General features: G+C 65.4%; 1 protein-coding gene across 1 annotated transcript in view; it reads right to left on the bottom strand.

Annotated features, from left to right (window-relative positions):
• Window positions 1-22,477, bottom strand: part of CSMD2 (CUB and Sushi multiple domains 2) — a 495,152-nt gene that overhangs the window by 255,423 nt on the left and 217,252 nt on the right. Inside the window, 4 exon segments of the mRNA XM_077844850.1 lie at window positions 29-153; window positions 841-928; window positions 4,928-5,005; window positions 13,815-13,927. Coding sequence (XP_077700976.1) covers window positions 29-153; window positions 841-928; window positions 4,928-5,005; window positions 13,815-13,927 — 404 coding nt within the window.

The raw sequence follows: 22,477 nt of genomic DNA, 5'->3' as shown, positions 1-22,477 counted from the left end.
CCGCCTCCCTTTCCCGGGGCACCCTCACCTCGGCAGACCGGCCTGTGGTCGCTCCAGGCCGCAAACATGTCGCTCACTTTCATACAGGTGATCCGCTTGGATCCTTGCAGGTCGTAGCCCTCGCTGCAGGTGAACTGGACGCTGGATCCTAACCTGGGAGACAGGGTGCATCTGTGAGCTCAGCCCTGGGCCCCCGGGCCCACCCGAGTCCTTCTCTGTTCCACAAAGCGGTACCACCCCAAGCGTTATTTCTCCTCTGGCCCTTCACTGCTACTCCACTGTTTCATCATTTAAGATCCCCATGGAAAGGAACATCTGCTCTTTATCTTCTTTTTTTTTGGGGGGGGGGGGCATGTAATGGTTTTAGGATGGAGTTTAAAGGTGACTTTGTGAGCACAACAGCCATGCTCTGAGGTAAGTACCAATTAGGACCGCTCAGACTGGGTGGACGATACCCATAAACTTTAATGAAAATGGAGGGTTATGGGAGGATGCTTCGGTTATTAGGAACTCTGCGAGATGTACTGCCTTGGGGCCCTAGTCTCTCCAGATTATGGGAGACATCACTACCGATGAGGGCAGTTCCTGTGACCCAGGGATGGGTCTGCTGGGTGACATTGGCCATATGCAGCTCTCGCGTTCCCCATAAGGCTGTGGGCACTAGTCCCGGGAAAGAACGCCGGAGGCCACAGTTCTTCTCCGGAAAGCGTCTATTCCCGAATCCACACTGTCCCCTGCCTTGTACCTCTAGGAAGGCCAGCCCCTGTCTCCCCACCGCCGCCCCCCAAACCAGGCCATCCACCCTTCTCTGCAATGAGAAAGTTCCCGAACAGGTCTTACCTGAAATCTGAGCCTAGTCTTTTGCCCCTTTCAGGTATGCCAGGGTCTGGACACATATTATGTCCTTGGGACACACCAACCTGAGTTACTACAAAGCAAAAAACAGCACATACAGAGATGGGTAATCACAGGAAGGCACATCCGGGGCAGTGGCTCAGGGTGGGGGGTGGACACAGAGACAGAATGAGGCCCTGCTCCGCGGGGCTGTGCGGGGTCCCGGGGTCTCCCGGCTCAGACTTCATGAATATGCAAGGAGGGGAGCTGCTTTTGACAAATTCCTCGAGGAGCAAAGTCCAAGCGAAATTCATCAAGAGCACGTGGGCTCGGAGGCAGGTGCCCCGGACCGGCAGCCACCCTGTCCCCTCGCCCCGCACCGGCGGCCAGAGGCGTCGGAAGGTCCGCAGCCCCCGGGGGACCTCCTCACCCTGCGCTTTGGATCCGGGGGGGGGTGGCTGGCAACTCTAGATGAGATGATCACCCCCAACCTCAGCCCCAGATGGAGAAATGACTCAAAGGACGTGTAAATAAAAGGTGGATGTGTGATCAGGACAGTAAAGGATGTGAGAGAGAGCTGCAGTCTGACGTTCAAAGCAGGGACGTGAGCTCAGAGGCGGCTGCTTTCTGCCAAGAAACCGCTTCCCACCGGACGCCTCTCAAACGGAGTAAGCAGCAACCCGAGCCTCCCCGTCCACGGCCATGGGCCAGCGGCGCCAAGCGGGGACGGCCCTGGCGGTGGTCCTGGCAGGTGGCGTGATGCTCTCACACTTGCCAACACCGCAGTGGTCTACACGGCCGTGTGCATGGTCCTCCGGGCCAGAGGCGAAGCCCGGCCGGGGCGGCGGATGCACACAGCTCCCTCCTGCCTGCAGTCCAGAAGGCAGAGAGCCGCGGGCGACGGCTGGCTCATTGTTCTCGGGACAGGACGGTCACGCCCGTGAGGCTGCAGCGCCCTCACACCTCCAGATCCCTGGCTCTGGGGACCACCAGGAGCTGCAGCCCGGCCAGAGGCCTTCCATCGGGGCCTTGCCAGCCCCACGATCCCAGTAGCAGCCCCAAGACGCGGATGACGGGGAGTGTGCAGCAACGTTCCCTGCCGTGGCCCATGTCCCCTCCGCCCACTCGCCGTCCCACAATACGAGCAACGGCTCCGTTCCTCACTCACTCACCCACCCACGCGCTCATTCCCATACACCGGTACACAGCAAGCATTAATTGAGCACCGAGTGTGTACAAGACCCAGTTTGGATACCATGGGAGACGCCACTGTCGGATGTCAGGTAAGACCCCCGTCCTCAGAGAGCCCCCCAGTCGGGTGGAGACATGAAATAGAAACCAACTGCAGAACCACAATGGGGAAGTGATGGGAGGCGCAGCTCCAAGGAGACTAAGAGGGAAGGCCTGTCTTAGGTCGCTGAGAGGAGCCTGGAAGGCTGCCTGGAGGAGGTGGCGCTTAACAGGAAATCACCTGAGAGCGTAGGAACTGAGCACATGGTGGCAAAGGAGAGGCAGTCCAAGTAGGCAGAGGGCACAGGGGTGAAGTGAAGACGTGGAGACAGGACTGGGGGCTGCCCCGCGAGGCCAGGAGAGGGGAGAGCATGCTGAGTGGCACAGGAGAGTGGGCGGGGGGGTGGGCTCCGCAGGGGAGACCTTTGAGGGGTTCGAGGCCGATCCTGAAAATGACGGGGAGCCCCTGAGGAGTCCCGAGCGGGCAGGGCACAGCTGAGATGCTCAGGGGCGGCCCGTCCCTTGGAGCCAGGGGGCAGGACGAGAGCTGGCCAGGGCCCCCCGAGACCTGAGTGTGGGAGGTGGGTGCAAGGCGTGTCCTCCCTGGGGGGCCTGCGGCCCTCCCCACACTCACCGGGTCCCGAGCTCACGGACCTGACCAGTGCTCCCGGAAGCCCTGCTGTGGCCGCCAGGGCACCGGGTCTGGGCGGGCCGCTCGCCCAGCGGCTTCCTCGTCGCGTGGGCCTGAGCTCCAGGCCCCGGGGCCGCCCCTCCTTCCCTGGCGTCCCGATCGATCGCGGGGTGAAAAGCAGCCGGCCCGTCGGGCATGGCCCCGGCCCACGCCGTCCTCGCCGAGCCTCTCACGTCAGCGCTCCTGCGGGTCCAGGACCCTCCGGGCCGGGGCGTAAGTTGTGAGCGCAGGCAGGAGCCTCCCTGTTCTAAGCAATGGGGGGACGGGGGTGACGGGACCTCGGGGACCCCCCGAGCTAGGAAGGACGAGGACGCCGGCCCTGAGCCCCCGTGCCCGTCCTGGGTATGCCAGCCTCTCCCGCTCACCCCGTGGGGGACACGCCGCTAAGCACTGGCCTCCTGGGGTCCGGCTCCCGCGCCCACCGCCCTCCCGCTGCCCCTACGTGGGAACCCTGCAGGCCCGCCCCGGCCCCCCGAGCCCCGCTGGACGTGCGGCTCAGGCACCATTCTGGAAGTCACCAGCCACGGCTCCGTAAGCACAGCCCCTGAGACCGCATCTTCCGGGGAGGACTGAGCGCACGGCTCCCCGGCCCCCCAGGAAGGAGCCAGGGCAAGTCCCAGCAAAGCCCACGGTCGGAGTGGCGAGTCCTTCCCTGTCCTCCCTGCAGCCGCCTCCCTGCCTGCAACCTCCCGTGGCCTCCGTCGCAGCACCCCTCTGCTGCCGGACCCCGAGGGGTGAAGGGAAGGGGGCGCGGGCCCGCGGGGAAGGAGGCACGGCCGGGGCACCCAAGTGAAGGTGGGAGGCGCGTGGGCTCCAGTCCTCTTGAGGTTCGGGGCCTCTGTCCACAGGGAGCGTGCGCAGGACCCAAAGGGCCAGATGCTTGCCGCCGCCCGGCGGGGGGACCCCGGGGAGGGGAGGGTCCTGGAGTAGACCCGGGTCTGTGTTTCTGGGGCGCTTCCGCATCATTTCACTTGGGCAAAAGCGTCTTCCCCTTTCTGAGGGCGTTTCGGGCCCCCCTGAGCCGCCAAGGACAGGCCCGGCCCCTCGCCCAGGACGCGCGCCCAGCACCATGTGGCGTAGCTTGTAGCCGCTTCCTGCATCTCTTAGGTCCTAGGCCAGGAAAGCCCGTCCCAGACCCAACATGCCCGGGGAAGAGGGGAGGGCAGGGGGTCGCTGGAAACACACTGGGGCCTCAAGGGGCGTGGCCACCTGGGATAGACACCTGCTCCCCCCAGTCTGGACCATTTCCTCAAAGTCTGCCTGTGGCTTCCGGGCAAACTCCAAGATGAAATCATGCCAGCCTCAGTTTACCCGCTGTCCTGTGGCTCAGGCCTGCTCCCTGAGAGCCCCGGTGTGGCCCCGGGGGCTCCCGGCTCCTCTCCTGGCGCCCAGCAGAGCCCTCGGCCCCCGCGGCCACAAAGCTCAGAGGCAACGAACGGCCCCAGGGATCCGGGGGGACGAAGAAGACCCCTCAGCCGGCCCCCGGGGGGCGCCGGGCCCGGAAGGCACCTACACCCAGCATTGCAACACAACCAGGGCGGTTCCTGGGAAAGCCTCCGCTGCTCTCCAGCCTGCTGGGAGGCCTGGAACCTTCCTGAAGCCTCCCCGTGCCCAGCCCCGAAGGCCCTTAGCACAGGCTGGAGCCTGCTGCCTCCGGGTGACACTGCAGCCCCCTGCCCAGCGCCGGATGTGCCCCTGAGTCGTCCCAACACCAGCGGCTCGACCGCGTTCTCACAGGCGCCCCCGCGGAGCCCCCCCCCCCCCCCCGGCTGCAACACGGGAGCCCAGCCTCTCGCCCGGTCAGGTCCAGGCTCCCCAGTGAGGCCCTGGGGGGCGGCATCGGGGCCCGCGGCCTCCAGACCCCAGCCGGGGTGGGGGGCGGCACCGGCTCCCGGGCGAGGAGCAGAAGAGAGGACTGCTTTAGCAGGTGGAAGTGATTCAAAAGGAAAAATAAAGAGAGAGATGGAGCAGTAATGACTCCCTGGACTGGGTTACAATGGGGTGAGGGAGAAAGAGGAGGACGGGGGAGCAGCGGGGGGGGGCTGCTCCCGGCCATGGGGGGCGGAGGACCAGGACCGAGGGCGGTCACCCCGCATCACCTGGCTTCCCCGCCGTCCCTGCACCCGCGGCTGTGACCTCAAGCAACAGGCCCGGCGGCCGCGCGGCACTTACACACTGACGTCTTCTGGCTGCTGTGTTTGCTGGGCATCAGCTTCACCCCTCGAGACTTCAGCTCAATTTGCTTCTTGACTAAAGAGGAAGCAAGAGGGAAGAGCGTGTAAGCTATTACCTGTGACTGGGGATGGGTCCTTCTAGAATGATCCTGGCCTGGGACATTCCAGGGCCGAGGACGGCCCCGGGGGGCATTCGGGGCCAGCAGTGTCCACACCCCCTGCCACGCGGTCTCGTAGTGATTCCCATTGCACGTCACCCCTTGGCTCTGGGTTTGGCCGGTGGACGTCGGGAGGCGGGTCCCGGGGGGCCAAGGAGGGCCAAGCTACCACGGGCTGGGAGGCCGGGGCCCGCAGGTCACCGGGGGGGCGGCCGGGGGCTGAACGGGGCTTTGGTCCCACTTGAGTCGGGCCCATGGGTCATCGAGACTTTGCCAAATAGCACCAAGCGGGCACCAGGGCCGGGATGCCACAGTTCCCGGGCCTTTGTGTCTGACTGCCTCAGTTTCCCAAGGCATTCTGCAGGCCTCAAAGGGCTTCATGGTGTCCTCCTTGAGGCGTGGGTCCCCGACCCCATGCCGCCTGCCAGCTGCCCCCCCCCCGGGACTCCACTGCTCTCACCACCCAGCAGTGCTGGCGACTGTGCCCAGGCACCTCCTGTGCCCACTTCCTGGGCTAAAGGCCTCTCAAGGTCTTCCCTGCGTGGGCATCGTGGACCCGCGGGCGCCGCCGTTCACACCCGATGCAGCAGGATCCTTCCCCGTCTGCCCCCGGTGTGGTGTCCATGTCCACCGCCCTGGTGCAGCTCTTGGGGGCTCCCCCTGGGGCGCCGTGACCGCCCAGCTCCCCCGCGCCGTGCAGCCCGCAGGCACCATGAGGGCCGCAGAGACCCACGTCGGCCCCAGCACGGCACCTAAAGGAGGAGCCCGCGTGTCTCGGGCGCCCTCCTGGCACCTCTCGGTCTTGTCTTCCAGCCTGACCGCTCTGCTGTGGCTCCCCAGGCCGCCCTGTGCCCCCCGCCTCAGCCTGGTTCCCTCGCGTGCTCTCCCCCGGGGGTTCCTCTCGTGGCCTCCTTCCCTGGAAGCTTCTGTGCAGGCGCCTTCTCCGGCCTCCGCTGCCCCGCTCCCGCCTCTCCTGTCTCCCTGACCGTGGTGCGCCCTGCGTCGTGGACTCGGTGGTTTTGGCCACCTCGGGATGTGCGTCCAAATCGTTCCCGGGGGCATCCTCAGTGCCCGCAGCAGATCCCGGTACGTGGGGGGCGTGATCTGAGGAAGGGCCGTCCCGTTGCTTCCTTACACATCCGTCAACCCCGACCCGGCGGGTCCTCACTGCAGCCACCCGGTCACCAACCTGCAGCTCAGGGTGGTTTAAGTGATTCGCCGCCGTGGGCCACCAGCCGGGATGCAGAGGGCTCCTGGCCGGACCTCAGCATCTTCCCCTGCGACCTGCCCCAGGAGTGACCCCGGGCGCCCCGTGACCTGCTCCAGGAGCCCTCCCATGCCCCAGGCGGCGGTTGCAGCGATGAGGTAGGCGCGGACCCGTGTCCCGGTCCCCCCGCGGCACCCGGCTCTGCCTGCATCCACGGCTCCCCAAGGGTCTGTCCCTCGGCAAGCTGTAACCCAAATGCACGACCAAGTTCAGAGTCGCCACTTCCCAACGCACATCCCCACCCTTCGTATGAACGCGCGTTGCTCTCCGCGTGCACCCAGCAGGGGAACCTGCGATGGGCACTATGGTGGGCCCGTTACAAGTGGGGGGATTGGCGGGGAAACATGCATTGTTCATGGCCCGCCAGCACGGCGCAGCAGCAGGGATCCTTTCAGCCAGTCGTCCCGAGGAGGACAGGGCTGGTCTCAGGCAGCTAGAGCTGGCACCGGGACTGGGGCGGGATGGGGTCTCTAGGACCCCTGCCAGGGTCCGTCTGTGCGGCAGCTCTGGGCACCCGGCCCAGCAGGAGCAGGTGCGCGTCCTCCCAGGCGCCCGCTTCACAGCCTCAAGGTCCCCGGGCGCCAGGAACCCCATTCCCAGGGGCTGCTGCTGCTCCTGCAGGGGAGCCATGAGACGCGGGCGGACGTGAGGGGACGGCGGGGAGCGAGCGGCTGAGACCCGCCAGGTCAGCCCTACACCCTCACCTCCGCGGCCCATTGGCAGCAGACGACGCCATCGCCCTCCCCAGCAGCATCGAACCCGTCCTCCTCCTTCCCTCCCTGCTACTCCCGCAGGAAGGAACTTGCTAAAATGGTCGAGAAAGTGAACTGGAAGGACCCTGAGAAGCCTCTGGGGGCTCCTTAGTTCACACGACCCTTGTGACCCTATTACTGCTCCGAGCCGGTCCCCGAGCCGTGTCACCCGTGCGGTCTGTGCACAGCACTCGCGAGCCTGGGCGAGGCAGGGGCTGTGCCCCCGGACCGTGGTTCCTCACACCAACACCGCAGTCTCTAGATGCACGTCCAGGCCCCTCTGGCACGGGCCCGGGCTCCAGGGAGGGGCACCTAATGGTGGGAGCCGATGCCGGGCCAGGAATGTCTCCCATGCAAGATCCCCATCACCAGGGATGCTGACACCATGATGTCGCCTCCGTGGGCTGGGGCCCGAGTCCTCGAGCGATCCCGGGGAAGGTGTCACACCCTGAGTTACGAACAGCTCCTTTGTCTTTCAAAGCATTCGACCAAGTGGATGGTGAGTGATCGGGGGGTGGAAAAAGGAACACGACGGGGATTCAGCCACAAAATGTGCTTGGCACGAGCTAGCCCAATGCACCGGGTCAGATCAGGTGCAGAGCGTCAGGGAACAGGCGCGTCTCCCTCTAGCTCTCCACGGCGCGACCGACAGACCCCGGCGGAAACAAAGGAGGAAGCGGCAAGGGCTAGAGGGTTTCTGGCGCGCCGTTGTTCATGCTGCTGGTCCGCCCACCCGTCCGTGGAGCGCCCACTCGTGTTGTGCCGATGACATCTCCCCGGAGCTCTGATCTCGTGACGTCGATGCACCGCAGGTAAGGAGCCCGCTGCGGGCTGCACGGTTCTGGCCGCGCATGGATGCACACATGCATGCGAGTACGTGCACACACGCTCGCGTCTACAGTGGGCACACCTGCGACAACGCATGTGCACACCTGGGCACACACGGCGACAAATATGGACAAGATGTTAACTGGCGCCGGCACAGGCATTTGCGCTGTGGACCAAGTCAGGGGTCCCAGAGAAGAGAGCTGGCTGGAGCTGGCTGGCGGGGCTCTGGGTGGCTGCAGTCATGTCCCCCCGGGGGCCAAGGGCGGCGGGCGGCTCAACCCCCTTCCCGCCTGGGTGGGCTACAGGACGTTCCCCCGCTGCCCTGCAGGTAGCGGGACACTCGGTGCGCACTCGGTGGCAGGAATCTGGCACCACACGTTCTTCCCCCGTCTGTGGCGTGAGCTGTTGGGCTGAGCCGGCAGGAGGCTGGACCCGTTGGTGCAGGAGGCGAGGTGCCCCGCGTGTCTCCACGGCCCCGGGGGTCCCACGGTGGACGGAACCCGCAGCCCCCTCGCTCCCCAGCGTGGGCCCTGCACCAGCTCTGCCCGTTCCCGCCGCCCAGCTGTGCAGCTTCACCTCCCCACCTCTGTTCCTTCCCCAAACCCACCTCATTCGGTCTCAGGAACCGTTTCCAACAAACGTCTGCCATTCGGGATTCGGAGCCACGCTCCTGCCGTAAACAAACCCTGCATTGCTTGGATTTTTTTTTTTTTTTTTGATTTATTTATTTCGTTGCTTGGATTTTGTTCACTGATTCACTCTCTCTAACTCGTCCCCCCCAAAATGTTGCAGAGGGTGCTCTTTTTAAAAACCGGAATCCGACTTTTCCCCGAGAAAGCCTGGCGGATGCGCACCCCGGCCTGTGCCCCCGTCTCGTCATGGAGGGCCTGGCCACCGGCCCCGCACAGACACTGTCGGTACCCACAGTTCCTCGCTGGACCAAGTCAGCGTCTAGTGTGTTGGCGGCTCAGCTAGCTCAGATTTACAGACCTCCCAGGAGACCCGAGATCGAGTCCCGCGTCGGGCTCCCTGCCTGGAGCCTGCTTCTCCCTCTGCCTGGGTCTCTGCCTCTCTCTCTCCTCTCTGTGTATTCTCATGAATAAATAAGGAAAATACAGAAGTGGGAATCCAGGGTACTTAAGGTTCCAGGGTCTGGTCCTGAAACCACCAATGCCCCATGAGAGCCTTTGGGTGGGGCTGTGACGTGCCCCGGGCCCCCCATCAACAGGATGGAAGTCGGCCTCCGGGTTCCAGCAGCCCACGCTCCAGGCTCCAGGGTTGTGGAAAGAGCTGCTGCAGCTGCTGCCGTGGGCCGCGTGTTGTCTGGAAGGGAGGTTTGCTCGAGACTGACGAAAAGTCGGACGGTTACCGTGGCCAGAGAGGACGCCGCCTTCTCCGAGGAGCACGTGGCAGGATTCAAAGTGGAGGACGCTCAAGGAAGCGCTGCCGGTGGCCACGGCGGGGGCGGGGGCCGCGGGGCCTGTGGCGGACCCCGGTGGTGCAGCCGTGTTGAGCATCGCGGGCGGCCCACGTGGGCCGACGTCCCGGCTTCTGCCAACGGCTCCAGCTCAGGAAGGAGAGTCGGTGCGGAAACCGCGAAGCCTCGCAAGTCCGGCAGCGACCTCCGCTAGGGATGCGGGCGCTGGAGGGCGGCGGGAGCTTAGAAGACGAGGGAGGCACAGCTCCTGGGGGGCTGCTCGCGAAGACTGCGGGAAGGGGAGCCGCCGGGAGGGTGCGCGTCGGGGCGCGAGCTCTAACTTCCCGAAGGGTGCGGTGGCTCCGTCAGCGGCCGGTGGCGTCCTCACAGACAACCGCTGAGAAGTCAAGGAAAACGTCCAGAAGCAAAGGCAGCTGAGGGACCCCCGATGCCTTTGGCTGCCAGCTGCAAGGCCGCGCGCCCTTGGCTCTTCCTGGCTCGGGTCCTCCCCTCTTCTCTGCAAGGCCGCCCCGCGGCTGCGCCCACTCCGGAGAAGTCGAGGCATCGGAGGCTCCGTTCGGGCGTCCGCTGGTCCTCCTCGCACCGTGACGTCGCGTCCCGTGTCCCCCACGCTCCCGCACCTCTGACCTGTGACTGGCGAGCCCGCAGGACGTTCCCCAACTGAGGACCAAGTGGACGAACGACCGTTAGAAGAATATGTGCCTTGAGCCGCTTCCTGGCAAGAGGAGGGGGTCGGCTCTGGAGCAGCCAAGGCGCCGGGCCCGTGTGTCCGAGCTGTTTTCATGTCAGAATCACTTTCTGGTTCGGTTTAGATGTGTGGTTCCGTGGGCACCGGGCTCCGGGCTCCTGCGCCTGGAAGCCCCAACCCTGGGATTCGCGTGGAGGCCCCGAAGGCCCAGAACCCCGAAATGGAGCTGGCCAGGGCTCAGGCGCTCCGCGGTGCACAGGAACAGGAGAGAGCGTCGGGCGTGCACCCCAGGCTGCCGGGGGCCCTCCTGCTTGGTCTGAGACCACGGCTCAGGCGCAGGCGACGGAGAAACAAGTGCGCATGGAAAGTAGGAGCTTCGCTTTGTTACCATAAAAGCATCTCGATTCATGCAACCTGGATTCCAACGGGTGAGTTTACCCTGCGGGCAGCTGAGATGCAGCGTCGGGCTTCTCGAAGCTGCGGAGCTGCTGCTCCTGCCTGGGCTGCCAGCGACCTTGGTGACGTAGGCTGTCGGGCCTGGCCTCGCGCGGACACGCCTGCCACCTTCCCTTCCGACGGCGGGCCTCAGGCCAAGCGGCCCCGCAACGCCTGGCCCCGGTGCCCTGACCGTAGTGGAATCCGAGCCTGGGCAGGAAACCCCGAAATTCCCCCCGGCGAGACGGGAACGGGATATGCCCGGCGTCGGTCACTCATCTGCCTCCTGTGCAATGCGGCTCCTGGGAAGACACTGTCCATCAACACACTCGGCTTGGGGACCATTAGCTCCCAATTCTCATAAATCACTTGGGACTCAAGCCACAAAGTTGAGCACGGTGGAAGCCGACCCCATGCTGCTGTCTCCCCAGGTCCGATCCTCACACCTCCCTGGCCTGCCCTGTGCCAGGAGCCCGACGCCGGGGGCACGGCAGGGCACCCTGGGGACACGGCAGGGCACCGCAGGCCCTGCTCCCTGTTCCAGCTCCCTTAGGGTGGGCGGGTGGCAGCCACGGCAGACACGAGGGGGACGGAAGACCCAGGTCAGGTGACTGACTCCAGGTCTCCTCCTGCCCTGGTCACTGACCCCCAGCTCCCCCTTCTGCCCTGGTCACTGACCCCCAGGCTCCCCTCCTGCCGTGGTCGCTGACCCCAGGCCCCCCTCCTGCCCTGGTCGCTGACTCCCAGGTCCCCCTCCTGCCCTGGTCGCTGACTCCCAGGTCCCCCTCCTGCCCTGGTCGCTGACCCCCAGGCTCCCATCCTGCCCTGGTCGCTGACCCCCAGGCTCCCCCCTGCCCTGGTCACTGACCCCCAGGCTCCCCTCCTGCCCTGGTCGCTGACCTCAGGCCCCCCTGTCATGCCCTGGTCACTGACCTCTAGGCCCCCCTGTCATGCCCTGGTCGCTGACCCCAGGCCCCCCTCCTGCCCTGGTCGCTGACCCCCAGGCTCCCCTCCTGCCCTGGTCACTGACCCCCAGGCTCCCCTCCTGCCCTGGTCGCTGACCCCAGGCCCCCCTGTCATGCCCTGGTCACTGACCTCTAGGCCCCCCTGTCCTGCCCTAGTCACTGACCCCAGGCTCCCCTCCTGCCCTGGTTGCTGACCCCCAGGCCCCCCCGTCCTGCCCTGGTCGCTGACCCCAGGCTCCCCCACCCTGTGCTCTACACTGACCCAGGCCCCTTCCTGCCCTCTGGGTCTGCGGGTGGCGCCCCTTCTACCCCCCTGCCCTCCCAGCTGTGGGGAGGCCTCCCTGCTGGGGGGTCCGAGGCCGCCTCATCCCTGAGGTCTCCCCCTTCCACGATAGCCAGGCCGCGCGCCCCCTCCCTAGAGCTGCCTCTGCCGCCCCCCGGGTCTCCGACTCCATGACTTGGGCTGTGCTCATGGTTCCTTCGGAGCAGCGGGCGGTTCTGGTCGGTGGGTTTTCTGTACGGGGGTCGTGTGGCTGCGCGGGGGCTTCCAGGTCCTCGGCTCTACGGCGGTGAAGGGAGACGAGGGAGGCCGGGCCACTGCTCAGCACCGGGCAGAGGGATGCACGCCAAGGGCCCGAGACCTAGGACGCCCTCCGGAAAGCCTGGTCCGCGTGGAAGTGCCAACCCCGTTCGGGGCCGTATTCAGGGAGACGGGAAGGCGCGAGGTAGGGAAGCCCGTCACGGAAGCCGACGTTCGGGCTGTGGGCCGTCCCCGGCCGTGGACTCTGTGGGGCGGTCGCCGTTAACATCAGAAACGGGAAACGTTCAGGGCGCATGATGTTCGGGTCAACACCCCTCGGTGACATTTTCTCTTTAGTCCCACAGACAGAAATGGGTCCTGGGTTGTGCTGGAAAATGTCCTTTTCCTTAAAGGGTGGGCTGAGGTTCACAAAATAAAGTTGAGAAGCTGCCGGCGGAGCAGGCAAGGCCGGCGCTGGGGTTCCCTGCAGGGACTCAGCTTCCAGCCCGCGGGGCCGGCCTGGGGCGCCCTGCGACCTCTCGGGCTTCGGCTTCTTTAGCGGAAACGCGCGAATTTAAGGCACATTTTGCCACAGGGCGCGGAGGGGGGCCCGTGGGACGGTGCGGGGCCGTGTGTGCGGCGGGAGGGGGCTCCCGACATCCGGAGGCTCCCGCGCGGCTCGGCCGGGCGCCCACGGTCTGCGTCAGACCCCGACTGTGCCCGCCAGGCCCTCGGGCACCGGAAACAAGTAGACACACGGGCCCCCTCTTCACTCGGATGAAACGCTCACGTCCATCCCCGCCTTCCTGCGTTGGAAACGACGACAAAAAAGATCCAGGCGGCTGCTCTGCTCCACGAAAGCCCAGTGTTGGCACCAGAAAAATATTTGCAGGCGAGCTCTCGGGGGGTGGGGGGGGGCACCTAGGGGACCAGGTTGGTGGTTTTTTTTTTTTTTTTTTGGCTTATGTTTTAAATATTTCAAAGGTGTCCTGCTGCCCGATGCTAAGGAAATGAGGCTGCTTAGGAAGGGAAGGCTTCTCGCAGGCCTCCTTTGGTCCCCGCTTCCAGCCGGCCCCGGCGGGGAAGCCCGGGGCCCTACGCGGAACAGGTGCGAAACGCGAGTTCCCACCGAATCTGCGAAAACCAATATCCGCATGTGACTGCCGGTGGTCACGAAGCCCACCCTCGGTGTCCAGAAATGCCGTGTACCTCCCAGTAAGCTCCAGGTCGAAAGGAACGTCCTTATCTCATCTGCTCTCATCCCTCCGCCCCCCGGACTTTGGGCCTCCTCCAGGGCGAAGAGCTCCCTGCGCCCCGGGGTCCCGGGATCGAGTCCCGCATCGGCTCCCTGCACGGAGCCTGCTCCTCCCTCTGTCTGTGTCTCTGCCTCTCTGTGTGTCTCTTATGAATAAATAAATAAAATCTTAAAAAAATAATAATAAAAGGCAGGGGGCGTCAGCTGCCTCGGGAAGCTGGCTTAATTTCCCTGAGCCTCAGTTTCCTTGTCCATATAATGGGGCCATTGACGGCATTTACTTCGCAGGGGAATGAAGCAGGGCAATCGAGGTGGTGCTGCCCGAGCGCCCGGCCCGGCTCTTTGGAGGCACTCGGGCTCACGAGCACCCGGCCTGCGGAGGGGCCGGGAAGGGACAGTGGGGCGAGGTGACCGTGGGGCCACAGGCCACTACGGCAGACACAGAGACCCCAGGTCTGCCAATAAGAACAGGATGCTCGAGGCATGTCCACCCTGGCCAGCCGGACCCAGGCCGGGGCCGGGACGAGCTCCCCAGGACGCAGCCCTGCACCCGCTGACGACGCCCGGCGGCCCGCCTACCTTGGTACTGGGCACTGAAGCCCCGCTGCCGGTGGTTGCCGTCCGACGTAAAGTGCAGCCGCAGCCAGTTCTTGCTGCTGATGACGGGAGCGGGGAGGCTGGCTCCGGTGAACCTGCGGGCACAGAGGGGGCGGGTCAGGGGTGGCCGGGGCAGCCGTGCAGGGGCGTCCCCACGCCCACGGCAGGGCTGGGCAGCTTCGTCCCCGGGCTACCGGGGCTTGCGGGGCCCGTGCATCCTTCAGGCCGGCGGCAGATGTGCAGCCTGCCCCCCGCCAGCCGCGCTGCCAGGGGCCACTCAGGTGCACGACACACGGGAGTCGCAGGAGAGGTGCCCGCCCACCTGAATCCCTGACCCGCGGCCAAAGTCCAGCCCGTGACCCCGGGCAGGGGAGTCCGTGCTGAGGGCCGGGCAGGTACTTGGGGCGGCAGGCCCTGGGGGGGCCTCCGGGGGCTCCTCCCCTGCCCGGGGGCTGCCCTCCTCCCTTAGGTTCCCCTCTGCAGCCCAGCCCGGTGGGGGGCGCCCCCTGGCACAGCCCCCGGACCAGCTGCCAGGTCAGCGGCTCCCTCCCCAGGGCACTGGCGGCTTCGGGGCTCTGCACGGGGCCGCGGCCTCACCAATTTCCCACCGTGTCCCCCGAGGCCCCCTGCTGGGTACCGCCCCCCGCCCCGCCCGTGTGTCCTGAAGCCCCCGGGCCCCTCCGCCCGCAGGACCAGGGACGAAGCTCCTCAGCCCTGCGGGGACAGCCCGCGCCCCTCTCCCAAGCACCCACTCGCCCCCCCAGGTCTGTACCCCCCTGCACGGGCTCACCCGTGTCCATCTGTCCTGCACCCCTGCGTAGTCTGAGGGCACGGGAAGCCCTGAAACCCCCGTCCCGCTCTGCTTGGCTCTGAAGCCCTGGGGGCTGCGTCCAGCCCCAGCCTCGCCCTCGCCCTCGGCGCCAGCCTGGCTTGAGACAGGGTCCGGCCACCCGGGGACCGTGCCCACCGGGCTGCGGCGACAACAGCAGGGCTGCGGGCGGGAGGCCAGCCCCGTGTGGGCCGCACAGCAGCTCCAGGACCAGAATGCCCGGCCTCCCCCCTCGGCGCTGCTGCAGCCCCGCCTCCAGACGTGGGTTTGCGGGTGCGGGTCCTCCCGGGGTCCGTCCGCAGTGGGTGCAGGGGCCTGCTGGACGGCCTGGGCTCCGGAGGGGTCAGCTGACCTCAGCTCCCGGTGACCCGATCTGTAAAACGGGGACGATAGCAGCCGTTCCTTCAAAGACTCGCGGGTCCAAGTGAGGCAGTGCGCAACCTGGGCCTCAGCCCGGCCGCAGCCTCGTGCTCGGGAGCCCCCACCTTCCCGCGTCCGCACGAGCAACCGACAAGCACGTCAGGATCCCAAGGGAAATGGGGGCCCTAACACTAACCACCAGAGGCAGGGCAGGGTCCCAGGGCTGGCACCGAGGGCAAGGGTGAGGTGCCCGCTTACGGGGTGCCGAGGGGGTGCGGACCCTGATGAAGAGGGCTGGACGGGAAGAGCCACCCTACAGGACCAGATCCTCAGGCAGTTCGTGGGAGTCGCACCGGAGCAAGGAGCGGACACCTGGAACTCATCCTCCCTCCCCTCCCTCAGTCTGTGCTGATGCCTTTGGTGATCTGACCCCCTTGGAAGCCAGGAGTGAAGGAGCATAGGGATGCAACCACAGCCAGGTCTTCCCAGACGCGGACCCGCGTGGGGAGGGCCGGGGAGAGAGCGCGGGGGGCCAAGGGATGCGCATGGTGCCCCCCACAACCACGCGCTCAGCAAGGGAACCCACCAAGTGGCTCCACGCCCTGCAAAGCACAGTATTTAATGCAAATGCTGACTCGCACCAAACTCCAACAACATAACCCACACAGCCTGGGTGGGAGCTGTCGCAGAAGCCGTCACCGCATCTCGCCGGTTCCCGTTTAAATATCACAGGCTGAGCCACGTAGGTCCCCCCCCTGCCCCGAGGGGCCCCAGGGGCACGGCGGGCTTTCCCAGGGCCCCGTCCAGTCCCCTCGCAATGACAGGGCTCTGAGCCTGTGCGCAGGAGGGACGCGGAAATGGGGAGAATTTACCTGAATGACCCAGAACCCAAGGCCCTTTACAGAGCCAGGAATGGGGAGGGAGGGAGGGAGGGAGTGGTGACCGGAGGGTATGGGGGTCCCGGCCTGGAGGCACCCCCCGGACCCGTGACCACGCACAGCCACGCGGACAGGTGGCGAGCCCGCTGCGGCTCCATCCACGGGACCTCTGCGGACACGGCCCTGCATGCGAGAGCTGGGGCGAGAGGCGCAGATGCTGGTCCCGGCAAGGGGGACGAGGGGATGGGGGAGCCCCGGAGCCCCGGAGTCGTCCACATTCTGAAGGGGATGGTGGTCATGTGGGTGCACACTCGGTCGAGGCTTTGAAAACTACATTTAGGGCCTCCCGGTGGCTCAGCGGTTAGCGCCGCCTGCAGCACAGGGCGTGACCCCAGGGTCCCGGGATCGAGTCTCCGTCGGGCTCCCTGCATGTTTGCGGGGTCTGGCTGCAGCCTGCCTTCCTCCCCTGGGAGCGCGGGTCCGCGTGCGAGGGCTCCCGTGTGTGCACACGAGCGCCGTCTCCACTCGAACACAGGACCTGGCTCGTGCTGGCCCCCGCGGCAGCCCCGGCTGCACAGAGAGGCCAAGACGCTCCCTCCAGGTCACCCCGCCGTGAAACAGCCAAGGTGGGGGTCAACCGCAGCCCCGCACGCGGCCGTGCGCAGGGGCATGGGCATCAGGAGACCCCGGGTTAGATTTGAGAATTCCTGAAAACCGCCGTCCCCCGGGGAGGCCTCCCGGGCCCCCCGACTGCAGAAGGGGCCTGGCGCCCGCCATGAGGGCCACTCCCCGGGCTCCCTACGCGGGTGGGGGTCCACGGTAGCTGCAGTGCACCCCATTCAGCTGCTGCAACGTCCCTGTGTCTGCACAACCCCCACCCTGCGTCGGCCGCCCCCAGATTCATGCCCCCAGAGCAGCTGCCCTGGATCCCACACGGGGTGGAGGGACCTCTGCATCCCGGGGTCAAGCAGAAACCATCTCTGCAGCCCCAAAGCTGGCACGGGAGGACGTGGGACGCAGGCGCCTGCCACCCTACAGCCACCCCAAGCCCTCTTGGCTCCCCACCTGCACCCTCTGTCCTCTACAAAGCCCAGACTCTTCCACGCCGTTCCTCTCCGGTGACACCCGTTTCAAGTTCCAGCATCTTCCACGCCTCTGCAGGTGCCACTCCCTGCACCTGGAATGTCCTTTCTTATTGCCCCACCTGACTTCCGGGAAAACATCACTCGCCGCTCCCATAAACCCAACCATAGGGCCTCCTTTTCCCCGACTCTCTCCCTGCCCCCACGGGAGGAAGCCTTGGCCTTCGCTGTGACCCCCCCTGCACCACGCTCACGCCCCCGCCGGGGGCCCGGATGCAGCAAGTCGTGACCATCTCCCCAGGTCGGAGCCACGCTCTGTAAGGGCAGGGACAGGGCTTTCCTGGCCTTGCTACCCCGACATCACAGCACGGGCCCGGGACCAATCGGTTCCTCGGAGCAGAGGTTGACACACTCGTCCAAATAGCTTCCCGTCGGTTCTTGTGAATCGAGTTTTACGGGATCACAGCCGTGAGCGCTCCTTTACATACCGTCTGCTTTTTTGCTACCATGGCAGCGAGGAATAGCTTTTTTTTTTTTTTTTTAAAGATTTTATGTATCTATTCGTCAGAGATGCAGAGAGAGAGGCAGACACCCAGGCAGAGGGAGAAGCAGGCTCCATGCAGGGAGCCCGACGCGGGACTCGATCCCAGGACTCCAGGATCACGCCCTGAGCTGAAGGCGGCGCTAACCACTGAGCTCCCCGGGGATCCCTGGGAGTAGCTCTTACAGAAACTATAACAGATCCCAAGAATTTGTATGGCCCTTTATGAACCCCTTTTCCTGACACCTGCCCCAAGCCTTGCAGATGATGCAGTTCGTGGGCAAAAAGTAATTTTCTAAAGGAAACCTGTGCGGCTGCGAGCTTTGCTCACGGTGTGCAAGTACTTAAATGCGCATTTATTGGTCAATCCGTGTAATGCAGGCCGAGGTGTTTGCTTCGGTCGTGGTTTTGTGCTCCGCGCCGTCGGTCGTATATAAGCTGCACCCGTGATGCGTCGTCGCCCCGAGACCAGCTGTGCTGCAGCTTGGTCAGTCAACAAGCACCCATTGGGCACCCACGGTGGGCCAGGTACTGTGTGGGGCGCTGGGGCGCGACAGGGGCAGGAGGGGCCCCGACGGAGCGGCCCCGCTGGGGCGCGGCGGTCCCGGCCGTCCACACCTGATATCTGGGAGGCGATCCTCTTCAGAGATTCCCCTTCGTGGAGTCTTTCCAAGGGTTCAATTCAGTCCCTGCAGATGCAATTCTATTTCCTTTCACACTCGTATTTCATCAGTTTATGGGATGTTTAATTTAAATCACATAATTACAATGACAAGTAGGACTGGCACCGAGAGACTTAGCAAGGGACCACCCGGTTCTCAGGAAGTGCACATGGCTCAGCGGGTGGGAGCGCGGGGCCCTGGGAGGGCCAGCGGGGCCAGGGCGAGCCCGGTCATCACGCCGCTCCGCGAAGGAGGAACCCCGCGGCGCCCTGCCTCCGGCGGTGGGCATGCCTTGTCCTCACGCCCCTCCTGCCGCCAGCGCGGTGGCGGTCAGCTGACTGCATGCTCCCGGGCCAGGAGGGCCTGAGGGAGTTTCCAGGCCTGGGGGGCACCCGTGTCCGATCCCATCGGCGGCCTTGACAGCCAGGCAGGCCAGATCTGCTCCGAGTGTTCCCAGAGCTTGGAAGGTTGGTTCCTTGCCAAGTGCTCCCCGTCCACCTCCATCGCCACCCCCCCAGCCCTGCCTGCTTCCCGCTCATCCTTCAGCTGGAGTCTTTTATTTTTTTTAAATTTCACTTATTTATTCACGCGAGACACAGAGAGAGGCAGAGACACAGGCGGAGGAAGAAGCAGGCTCCCTGCAGGGAGCCCAACGCAGGACTCGATCCTGGGACCCTGGGGTCATGCTCTGGGCCGAGGCGGCGCTCAGCCGCCGAGCCCCCCGGGCATCCCCTTCAGGTGGCACTTTACAGCCACTGGCTCCGAGTCCGCTGTCCCCCCTGCGTACCTGGTGCCTCCTGCACTTCCCCTCCCCCCCAGGGCCCGTCCGCCCTCCAGTTCCTTGCATGCACGTCACATGGGGACCGGGCACAGGGACCGGGCGCGGAGGCCTCACTAAGTACCACCGGGAGGAAGAACCTAGAGTGAGCGAGCACCCCAATAGGTCGAGGCGCTGAAAGCAGAGGGTACGTGTGGGGAGAAGTGGGGACGGGGAGCAGCCTCCAGGGCCACCCCGGCCCTCGGCCCCGCCCTGGGCTGCGCGTTCCCTGGGGACAGAGGCCGGGAAGGCTGGTAACCAGTGTGGCCGCTGCTCCTCCTCCCGGGAGCAGCTCAGGAAGCCCAAGGAGTCACCCGGGCTCCTCCCTGCTCCGCTGTTAGCTCCAGGGGACCCGCACAAAGAGCATCAGGGACGCGCTTTCCACCCACGCACCGCTCCCTGCAGGGCCTGTATGTGAGCCCGGGCCAGGGGGGACTGGGGGCAGCGGGGGGCAGGGCCCGGGCAGCAGAGGTCGTCACCTCGCGGGGTGGCAGCCACACAGCATTTCTCCCACCCATGCCACTGTCATCTCATCCCCGCCCCACCCCATCCCCCCACCCTGTCCCCCCACCCCGTCCCTCCATCCCGTCCCTTCCCTGTCCCCCCACCTCATCCCCCTGTCTCCACCTCACCGCCACCCCCTCCCCCCTCTCCATCCTCTCCTCATTCCCCCACCCTGTCCCCACCCCGTCCCCCTGTCCCCACCCTGTCCCCCCACCCCGTCCCCCCGTCCCCTCCCTGTCTCCCCACCCCGTCCCCCTGTCTCCCACCCTGTTCCCCCACACCGTCCCCTCCCTGTCCCCCCACCCCATCTCCCTATCCCCTCCGTCCCCCCACTCCATCTCCCTGTCCCCACCCTGTCCCCCCACCCTGTCCCCCGTCCCCTCCCTGTCCCCCACCCTGTTCCCCCACACCATCCCCTCCCTGTCCCCCCACCCCATCTCCCTATCCCCTCCGTCCCCCCATCCATCCCCCTGTCCCTACCCTGCCCCCCCACCCCATCCCCCCACCCCATCCCAGTCCCTACCCTGTCACATCTCATCCCCCCACCCTGTACCCTCCCTGTCCTCCCACCAGGACTGGTCCCCACCCCATTCCCCAATCTCCGCCCCCACCCCTCCCCCACCCGTCCTGTCTCCCCCCAACCCCTGCCCCACGCAGTCCCTCTTACACTGGGGGCTGTGCCTCCTCCCTGGCCTGCCCCAGTCCTCCTGGGACAGACTCCAGCCTCCACCCCACCTGCGGCTGAGCCCGTAGCCATGTCCTGCCCCCAGCCCGAGTCTGTGGCTCCAGCTTAGACCTGAGAGCTCGCCGACACCCGGTGGCCCCATGGCCTGAGATGCCAGGGCTTGCCCCATCAGGCAGGTGGGAGCTGGGTCCGTGGGCCTGGTGACCAAGGCACACTCACGCTCTGCCTGGACCTTCTCACCTTCCCGGCTCCAGGTCTCTGCCTACATGGAGATGCCACCTGGCTGGGTCATCACCTGTCCTGGTCCCCTACGCAGACGCAAGGGTTTTTTTTTTTTTTTTTAATTTTTTAAAGATTCTATTTATTTATTCATGAGACACACAGATTGAGACAGAGAGAGAGAGGCAGAGACACAGGCAGCAGGAGAAGCAGGATCCATGCAGGGAGCCTGACATGGGACTCGATCCCGGGTCTCCAGGATCAGGCCTTGAGCCCCCCAAGCTGCCCTAGAGGCAAGGGGTTTAAGGAGGCCGAAGGTTAAGGGCCGGCCCTCTGGAGTCAGCTCAGCCCTGTGTGTGAGCTTGGGCTCCACGTTCACGCGTTGGATAAATATGGGGATGTGCCAAAACTGCTCTGAGCCTCAGTTTCCCCACTTGTGCACTGGGGGTCCCGTGAACAGCTGTGCTTGTTTGTAAGGCGTCCGGGACTGTGCCTGACACAGCAGGGGCCCCATAAATGTGGACTGTTCTCCGCCCTTGCTTAGGTGTGAGAGGAGAAGGGACGGGATCTTACCGGGGCCTTGGGCCCCACCTTCCAGGGCACACAGGGAGAAGGGGGCCCCGGCGTGGCCTGGCTCTGACTTCCCTGGAGGAGGATGCTCGTATCCACCCGGGTGCCAGGAGGACAGAGCACCCCTGGCGCCCAGGGCAGCCCGTCCACGGGGCGGCCACCGCCCTTCTCCCTCAGTGGCCCCAGCCCGGCCTCCCCTAGTCCTGCTGTCTGTCCATCTCCACCTGTCACCGGCCAACACGAGTCAGAGAAGGGACTCGTCCGCCTCCCAGAGCGGGCGGCAGTGTGTGCCTCGCAGAGGTCTCCGGGGACGACGCTTGGATAATGCATCTCATCCAGAGGAAGTGTTTGCAGGTGGCTTACGGGGAGCCTCCCACGCCAGCCTCTGCCCGCCGCTCCACTGCCATTCTGAGCTCGAGCATCATCGACATCCCCTGCCCCCTCCCGGAGGCAGCCAGCCAGCCCTGCCCGAGCGCCCGGCAGCTCCGAAGCCCTGGCTGAGTGAGGGTGTGAGCCTCCCTGAGCCTCCTGCAGGCCGGAGGAGGGATGGGCTGCCCCACTTCGGGGGTGTGCAAGCTGACGAGCAAGGGGTCCTCGTCACACGGAGCTGGATTCGGATCCAGCCTCCACATCCGCTGGCTGTGTGGCCCTGGGAGGCTGCTGCACCTCTGTGGGTCTCCCTTCGCCAGTGGGTGTCTCGCGGCGTGTGGGGAGGCCCGTAAGGCCCTGCCGAGGCTTCCGGACGCAGCAGCTACAGGTTCTTGATCGTGCCATGTCTCCATGCAGCATGGGAGACTCGTGGGCAAAGGGCTAGCACTAAATAGGAAGCAGGTGGGAGAGGAGATGAGGCATGCGGGCCTGGGTTCAAGTCTCAGCTGCCAACTTACCCGCTGTTGAACTGTGGGCAAGGAACTGACCTGCTTTGGGCCTCCGTTTCCCCACCTCCTAGCCTGACAGAAGGTCTAGGTGAAATAATGGGTATAAACGCGCTCAGCGCAGTGCTGGGCCCACGGCACATGGCATTTGCTTTAGCGCGGAGGGTGCACGGCGTGTCAGCGTTGTCCGTGTACTTTCTGACCAACAAAGCAGAGGTCTGGCCAGTAGCACAGTGGGGCAAAAGCAAGTAGAGGGGCGAGGGAGGCGACAGGAAGAGAGTGGGTACAGGGGAGAGGGGCCCTGTCTTCTCCTATTCCTCACTTCCATCACGTCTGGGCTAGCATTTGCTTTCAAGTGGGAGAAACCCAGGTCAGATGGGCCTGGAATAGAGAAGAGATCACTGGCTGCCCCAATCAAACCATCGCTGGCCCCAAGGGTGACTGGCCCCAGGAACCCAAATGCCACGAGGCCCCCCGCCCCCTTAGTTTTAAGTAGAGAAAGCTCCCTGGAAGCCTCTGACTCGTCCAGCTTTGTGGGCGGGGTGCCCTCTCCTGGGGCCAAGGGCACGGGTGTGGGCTTGGCTAGAACCGTTTGGAGACGCTTCTCCAACAGAAGGGATGTG

The sequence above is a fragment of the Canis aureus genome, chromosome 13 (assembly GCF_053574225.1).
Source record: "Canis aureus isolate CA01 chromosome 13, VMU_Caureus_v.1.0, whole genome shotgun sequence".
Classification (NCBI taxonomy): Eukaryota; Metazoa; Chordata; class Mammalia; order Carnivora; family Canidae; genus Canis; species Canis aureus.
The sequence above is the reverse complement of the archived record's forward strand: the minus strand, read 5'-3'. Positions and strand labels throughout refer to the sequence as shown.